Source organism: Megalops cyprinoides, chromosome 14 (assembly GCF_013368585.1).
Source record: "Megalops cyprinoides isolate fMegCyp1 chromosome 14, fMegCyp1.pri, whole genome shotgun sequence".
NCBI lineage: Eukaryota > Metazoa > Chordata > Actinopteri > Elopiformes > Megalopidae > Megalops > Megalops cyprinoides.
Window position 1 is genome coordinate 30,192,811 of NC_050596.1, and position 8,242 is coordinate 30,201,052.

Here is an 8,242-nt window from a genome sequence, read left to right on the forward strand (position 1 = left end):
ATGTAACTTTGCTGAAACACTTAAGCCATTAATCACTTACTGAAATGTTGATACTTCTTAGCTCTAGCTAGATATTGAACTCTAGCTAGATATTGAATGATTCCGCAACCTAAATGCACTACAAATGCTAACTGTCCATCATCCATGTTTACATGATGAATCTGACGTTTCCCATCCCCCCACAAAACTCATCTGACCCCTTTTCACAGCGATCAATTTTTAAAAGAACTCACGGGCAAACCTACGCTTTCTGCCTCCGTAAACTTGACATTTAGCTGACATTCTGATTTATTTATCTGAAATATTACAAAATCACAGACATCATGTCTGGCAAAGTCAGTAGCCCCAAGGGTGGCCCTCTTTTGGAACCCTCTAAATACATTAAAGAAGACGTTTCCCTTAACAGGAGAAGAACTGGCACCCAAGAGTCGATGTGGAGAAACAATCTGATGAGCTGATCGTGGATTCGGTTTTATTCACCAACAGAAACACAAAGTTACCTTGTACATGCGTGAGGGCCGTTCATGCAGTCTGCGTAATGGACATCGAGTGAACAGTAACGAATGACTCCCAGCGTGTTTGTGAACAAACAGCATGTAACAGTACTTGTTCATCACCTGTACTTTTGGCATTTCTCTTTATGTATTTCAACAATTTATCATTGCTACTTAGATTAACAGTGTTTTAGTCTTAGCAAACGTATTTTTAGCAAAATGAATTTCCTGCAGAGCGAAGCAGTTGATGAGCTGGGTTTCTGAATTGCATTGCTCTTTTCATTTTAAATTAAGTACGTTTCCAATTCTCAATGCAATTCCACTTTTTTTTTTCTTGCACATTTGGGGGGCTGTGTGGTGGTTAAGGGGTGCTGCAGCATTTCACTTTAAAATTTTGATTAGATTTCATTAGCTAATGTACATTAACAAGAACAAGTGCTTCAAACAATTTAATTTTGTTTATACTGAATTACTCCTACCACATGCCAATGCATTCTGGACAGTTCATGCACTCTGGACTCTAGGAAGGCGGGATGGCATGAAGTAGTTACAAAACTATAAAAGGGTTAGCCTGTGCTCTTTGTAATTAAAACAAGAGCTTTAGAGTAGGATACCTACTATTATAAAAACTAATCCGTAACGCAAATGTATCAATTAATTTAATTTACAGTGAAGTTACCCTTTCAAGCTTACAAAAAAAACTTCATAGGTGACTATTAAGACTTCATGATCATAGTGTTGCTGTCTATGATGCATTATGTTTTGGTCTCTACTGAGCACCTTATTTTACAGACTATACAGTAAATTGCTTTCTCAACTCCTGTATATGGTACATATCTCAATTGACCTGGCACAATTCACAGCTACATAAAGTGCAAAGTACTTTACAATTTTAAAAGATTTAAATGTTGGATACCGGTTGCACACTCAGACAAGCAAGTTTTTAACAGGATAAACCCATAGGCATTACTGTCTGTAAATCAGTCTTTTTCACCCACAAGGATAAGGCCTTTCACCAGCCAAACATGTACTCCATCGCTTTAGAAACAAAGCTGTCATCTTTCCTTGGGGTCTGTCGATCAGAAACAACCTAGAAAGAAAGAGTATGAAGTTACTGAAGTTATTAATGAAGAGTTTAACATGTCATTCCTTTTTTAAGTGGCAGTCTACCCCAGATTAAAGTTCACATGCCCGAAGAGTCACTGACAAGGCCATACAGCTTTTCAAAAGATGTACATCATGTTACATTTGTAGATATGATCATCCAAAGCAACCTACACAGCTTACAATTCTCACAAGCTATCCAGCTGGCTGCTCGCCACTACACCGTAATACCTAAAGAATCTTAAACCAAATGTAAATCCAGCTGCTTTTGAGTGAGCGCAGTCATCAGCCCAAGAAGCCCCTGCTCTGTACCTGGTAGTCGTTGCTGGAGGCCTTGTAGGCGGCGCTGAGGGGCCTCATGGCGGAGCGGGGCGTGGCCACGGGCTGGCTGGGCGTGCCATTGGTCTTCACCGGGGTGAAGGCGGAGCTGGAGGAGGAGCTTCCTTTGTCTGAGCCCTCCATCACACTCTGCCAGTAAGATCCAGCGTGAACACAAACCGCGCGAAAGAAGGCAAGCGCCGCGCTGTCAGCGCGTCATCCGCCACCCAGGGCTCCTGAGCGTCACCTCCCCTTTTCAGCTGTCAGCAGCTTTCACCCAACGTCACAGTAATTACAGCATCGCCATGCATGGACTGCACATTAATACACCCACAAAGCCTTTCTGTATGACTCTCTGTGACCGAGTGATTAGAGAGCCGTCCGCGGGAAAAGCGGCTACGTTCAGTAAGGTTTTGTATTCCCCTGTTCACTCTCTTTGAAAGCCAAGACTGGTATTAATGAATGATGGACCAGAAGATCATGGTTCACTCGCAGGCTTACAGCAGAGGGCTCGGAGCACACAGTCATGCATGCAAGCGCCCCATACATATCACATATCAATGTTTAATTCAGGAACATGAACAAAGAGTTCTCCTTTAAAACACACACGACACAAGTAAACTCATTCTTACAGAACATCACACTGGCATGATTCCTTTAGGAAGTGGCATGAAAAAATATGTTGTTTTTATTGTTTGTTTTTAATTTCCAAAGCATTCCAAAATCGGACCACTTGAGCCACTTACCTTATCTATGCACGGTTTAACCCCGATCATGATGGTTTCCCCAAAGATCTTCCCATCTTTACTCAGTGCTTTCCTAGCCTGGAGTTTAGACTGATAGTGAATATGCATCCAGTTGCCAGTGTTGGACATCTGCAGGTGGAGATTAAAAAAAGAAATCAATGGGTAAATTAAACACATACTAATTACAGAGTGTTATCATGGAAACATTATGTGTTGTGACAGGATGTGGGTGTGAGTACTCAGGTACTAGAAATGGCACTCAAGCACTTGGAAACGCTACAGCTGCTGACTGCAATATGTGAAAGGGTCAGTGATTAAACACATATTGCCTGAACTACCCAGTTTAACAGACTTTCAGCCTGCAGCTTGTGTCAGGCTAGGATATGTAACACTACAGTTGAGCACATTAGGAAGTGCTTCTGAGCCTCTTTTAAAACCTATCTACAAAGGATTAAAAGTGAGCAGAGTTCGTAGTAGGAAAGGCCTGGTGCATGAAAACAGGGGAATGCATCTATTCACTGAATCACTGGAGGACGGAACTTAATTTGGGAAAAGTCAAAAGAAGAGAAATTGCTTCCTGCATGACATTCAGAGGCAAAACGAGTTTATTAGATTTCATCTTGCTGTTTAAGATGGATAGCTGCGTAAACCACAATGGATACTTAATACAGCTGCACACTTCATTTAAAGTGAGAAAAATATACATGTGATGGATTACATGACCTCTTGCAGTAGCGCAGGTTTATTTTAACTGAATATGAAGAATGCCCTGTAATATACGTGTTCAGCGATAGGACGTCTTCATTTTAATCTACATTTCCACATAAGCATGTTTGTTAGTATCGTAATGTTCTTGAATCTTAATCATTTACCCCCTGTGCTGAATATGAGCGCAGTCAAGCACAACAAGATGCTCTAATGCCCAGTTTTGATTTAGCCAGAGCCAGTTTAAAGATGTTTCCTCTAAATGAGCACCAAAAAGAGTTCTTACCACATGCTTTAATATGTTTCCATACTGGGCAAACTGCAGAAGGATGTACGAGGCTGAAGCTGGAGGAAACCTGCCGAAATGAAAAGGAGCGTCGCGTGGGCGTGCATTTCTGCTGCGTGTGACGAGACGACAAACACAGTCGAGAACGAAGGCCTTTGCTTTCCCCCTTTTCAGCCTGACGTTCGAAAATGACCAGCCTGTCACCTGCTGTGCCTACTGCACCCACACACCTTGGGTGTAAATTATTTCTGTTGCTATGACATATTCTATATCACTTGTTATCTCATTTTTTTTTCTTGTTTGTGAATCTTTCGTTTTTGTTTTTCAAAATAAAAAAACAGTGACAAAGAGATTATAACTATGCATGCAGCATATCTGCAATAATGTCTGCATCATAAACTAAATAGCCCAGAGCACAAAAACACGTGCACACACCACCTTGTGCTTAAATGAAACAATCAATGCACATGCTTACTGGAAAACTCAAGCGTTTAAGTAGATAGGTTGGGTTGGCTCTCTCAGACAACTTCGCAGTCAAAGCTTCCTTCCGATAATTGCATTGTGAAGGCTCCAGGTGACCCCCACCCACTAACTTCAGCTTAAATCCCTTCTCATTGATTATTTGTTAACATTTCTTTCCTTGAAAACAAAGGAGAAACGCAATTTCAAAGAGTGGCTCAGTGATTAAGGTGCTCGCCTTTGATGCAACCTGAGCTCTAGGGCCTGGGTTCGATCCCAGCCACGTCATCAGCTGGCAATGACTGGGAGCCCGCAGTGTGGGGACACATTGGCTTTGCTCCATCGGGGACAGGGGCGCTCAGCTGGCATCAGCAAAGAAGCACCTATCCTCCAATGGGCACCCACTCTGCAGCACTGCTCTGTGAGCCTTGTGAGAGAGATTAGCCATTTGCTGCATCCAAGTGTATCAGAAGACTGTTTCCATCTCCTGCGCAAACACAGGGAGATGAGCAAGGACCAACACATCCCTTGAAATGTTACTGCCCCATCATCAGCTTCTGGTTGCAGATTATTGGCGCCGTGTTTTAACACTATATTCTGAGTAGATCTGACATACTAACAAAATTCCCTCTTTTAAACAAAGTGTGGAAAAGAGCCTTACAGACTTACCCAAAAACTGTGACCCACGTGTCGTCCAGGTTATCTTCTGACGACAGAGCATCGCCTTGAGTGTAGAAGGGGTCTACCTGGGCTGGGGAGAGCACAGACTTTCTCTGTTGGCCAACGGCAGCAGGGCTAAAAATACTTGATGCTGCCGAAATCAAAAACAACAGGGGAAAAAAAGAGAAAGGAGAAAAAGAATTATTTTCTTCCTTTGGAAATATTAATCAGTAGAGGAATGGGAACAGCACCTCCAGGCGTGGCATACCGAGGCATTCTTGGTCTTACAAGACGCAAGAGAGTGTACCGACAACAGGTGGTCTCCACTCTGTAAAACTAACCCATCTCTTACAAAATCTGGCATGGCTCCTGCTGCTAGGCAGTGAGTGTTAGTTCCTCCCCTGTAATGAAAAATACTCACGTGTTCCTGGTGTGGAGGCCACCAACCCAGACAACGGGGTCTGCATCACTGAGAACGGCTGGGGGGAGGGACAGGTACTTAGCAACAGCATGACAGATGAATGCATCAAGCAGGACAACCACCAGAAGAGCGGTAAGCTCAGACAAGGTGAGCGTACGTCCGCACCTGCTTGCGTGAGCTGAGGGGGGATATCCCCATCCCGGGACTGGCCAGATCATCATATATGCTCCTCACTGGGGGTGCTCCACTTTTGTCCTTAGGGGTGGGGACCACAGGTTGAGGAGGTGACCCACCTGAGAGGGGACAGAAGGGACAGCATCCGTGGATACCTTGACATCGACATCATCATCATCATCATCATCATCACTGTGAAGAACCTGCCAGCTTCTTCACAGTCACCATCAGCATGTATTATTTACGTAGACACTTCTTAAACCCACAGAACTAGCTACAATGTACAGTGCTTACTGTTCTACAGAAAATTCAGACCAACCAAGCAAAAAGAACAAACATTAATGTCAGAATGGAAACCAGTTAAAACCTTTCCCTTAACACTGCATTCACACTTATAAATATCACATTACATGGAGAAGGTACACCTGGGCATCAATTATTATTATATTGTTGACTCCTTATGGTTTTTTGTTTGTGTTGTACTTTACCTCACTTGTAAGTCGCTTTGGATAAAAGCGTCTCCCAAATGAATAAACGTAAACGTAACTGGCAACCAATTTTAAAACACATTTTTTCCTGTTGCTAGTTTATTCGATTACAGAATTTCCCATTTTAAACACGTTACCAGAAAGCCTCCCTGTGTGAACAAAGCCACTGTAAGTGAGGGCGTAGGAGTTTTTACACTTACCTGCCATCAGTGGCGACCGCAGCTCTATCCCACCCGGGGTGCCGATGCTCCTAGGCTGGGGCGTGACCGGTGTTGGCAGGTCACCCATCAGAAACCCGGGCAGAAACTGGGCACCTGGGCCGGGTTTGGGGGAGGTGGGCGAACCCAGGGACATCGGTTCCGTCCCTGCATGTCGAGCAAAAGCATGTTAACAAATGTGCGAGTAGATAACTGAGATACTTGCTTGAACAACACTCCAATACATTTGTATGAACACCGAACTGATGCTGCTCATGTTCTGGTTATTCCTATAGCAGTAAGCTCATAATTAGCTAAAGTTAGCCAACAAGTTACGACAAGCCAACAAGCCACGAGTTAGTTAGCAAATCATATGGAACTGAAAAGAAAAACAGTCTAGCTAACGGTTTCTTCTCAGTCTAGCTAACAGCCACTTATTTTACATAAATGAAACACTGTGAAAGACGAGCCAGCTAGCCATCGCTGCGTGTTTGCTAACGTCAGTTTCAGCTGCTTTCCAGGTTCGCTAAGTTTCTAGTTCTTTCTGAGGCTTGCTAACGTTAGCTTGACAGCCACACGACACAACGGTGTAAAAATAAACAGGACCCACCTTGTAATTCCATAGCCAGTAAAATAATATAACTTATTGACTGACACAGGTGGAATTAGTTGAATTCAATTAAAATGCCTTAAGGGCACAACGTAAGACAGCAAGACTGTCCAGGGCACTTTTCAAATAATGGCGGAAACAGCGCGGCACGGTACAGATGCATGCTGGGATTGGCGTCATTGCGTCACCACAGAGAGCTCGTTCCATATCAGCAAATGCGAATTTCCTTTAAAAGAATGTGATTTGAATGATATCGTGGGAATCCTACGAAGAAGGTAATTAATTTACACACGGTGGCATTAAAGTTTGTAAATGCCAAACAGAAAGAGCTAATCCGAATTTTCTTAGTGTAAAGAAGAAGATAAAATGTTTGACTCTTTGGTGGTTAAAGGATTTGTCCTTAACTGGTCGAGTAGATTTGTCAAACATTGGATTATCAAGATTTGTATAGATTAGTTTCGGATTATCAAGATTATCTAGATTAGATTAGTTTGCACTACACTTATTTTAGGGGTTCCCCAAATAATAATCAAAGAAGTAGAAATGAAACTTCAAAATTTTTTTTGGAAAAGTAAGCCTTGTTATTATTATTTTAAGAATGTATTATGTAATGCACAAGGCAATAGAAGCCAAAATGTGTTAGATTTCAATACATCTAATGGTCTATTTAAAGATGCATGGGTATAAAATTATATTAAGGTATTTTCCCAAATTTAATTTTTGAAAAGTGGGTGGTTTCCAATTTTATTGAAACATAATTTTGATGTGTACAAGATTTTAATTAAATTGGCTAACTTCTGTAAACAGTTTATGACATCCTAGGTAACTGAATAAAAGCAGTTTTCCCCCACATAAATGTCTAATTTTAAATAATAAGGTCACCGGATTTAAGAACAAAAGTTTTGTTTGTGGCTTTTAGTTTGTGACGGTTATATAAGTATTTTGCAGGGACATAAGTTCCTTTTTGTGTGGATGGGGAGTTTAAATCTGGAATATTATTGGATGTTGTATGTATCACAGATAAGACATGTAATAACAGCTCTATCTTATCTTGAGCTTTAAGCATATTGACATAGGAAATGTGCCAGAGAGGCCGTCTGCCATTCCGGACCATCCGAAGTAAATGTGATGCACCCCTGCTGTTCCATACACAGCCTGTGGCAAAGGATGGGGGGGGGGGGGGGGGGATCCTGGACAACCTGTCCAAGTTTAATGAGCTGCAGTCCAGGTGTGCAGCGAAGATATCCCAGCTGTGGTCCTCAGCATGCACCATTACTCTCTGCCACGGGACAAGAGTTCCACTCGGAAAAAAAGCGATCATGCAGACAGCCTCCATCACTGGGGGCAACTGTGCAGACTGGCAGACTGGGAGAGGGAAGGTAGTGCATAAACACCTGTACCTGGGTACACAGATGTGGCATTTGGCAAACATCTTCCCTAAAAAAATCACCTCATCAACACGCAGCTCTCGAAGAAAATGGGAAAATTTCAGGGTTCAGAGGACCAGTTCATGTATATGCACTGAGATATCGGAGGCATTCTCTCTGACTGTATCCACATGTTGAATGCATTTTTCCCTC

General features: G+C 42.5%; 1 protein-coding gene across 1 annotated transcript; it reads right to left on the reverse strand.

The window, feature by feature from the left end:
- Positions 1-1,485: 1,485 nt before the first annotated feature.
- Positions 1,486-6,768, reverse strand: LOC118789528 (nucleoporin NUP35-like). Its single transcript, XM_036545996.1, has 9 exons — positions 6,663-6,768; positions 6,056-6,220; positions 5,359-5,486; positions 5,194-5,251; positions 4,782-4,923; positions 3,654-3,723; positions 2,663-2,791; positions 1,911-2,066; positions 1,486-1,584 (listed from the first exon to the last, which is right to left on the reverse strand). Exons 1-9 carry the CDS (start codon positions 6,673-6,675, stop codon positions 1,507-1,509), a joined length of 939 nt encoding a protein of 312 aa, XP_036401889.1. The 5' UTR covers positions 6,676-6,768; the 3' UTR covers positions 1,486-1,506.
- Between the last annotated feature and the right edge of the window lie 1,474 nt (positions 6,769-8,242).

Excerpts from the sequence above, each read along its gene's own strand:
- LOC118789528 (XM_036545996.1), bottom strand. Across the intron at positions 5,252-5,358 it reads CCCTCAGCTCACGCAAGCAG|CCGTTCTCAGTGATGCAGAC; the intron begins GTGCGGACGTAC and ends CCCTCCCCCCAG. Across the intron at positions 2,792-3,653 it reads GAAACATATTAAAGCATGTG|ATGTCCAACACTGGCAACTG; the intron begins GTAAGAACTCTT and ends CTCCACCTGCAG.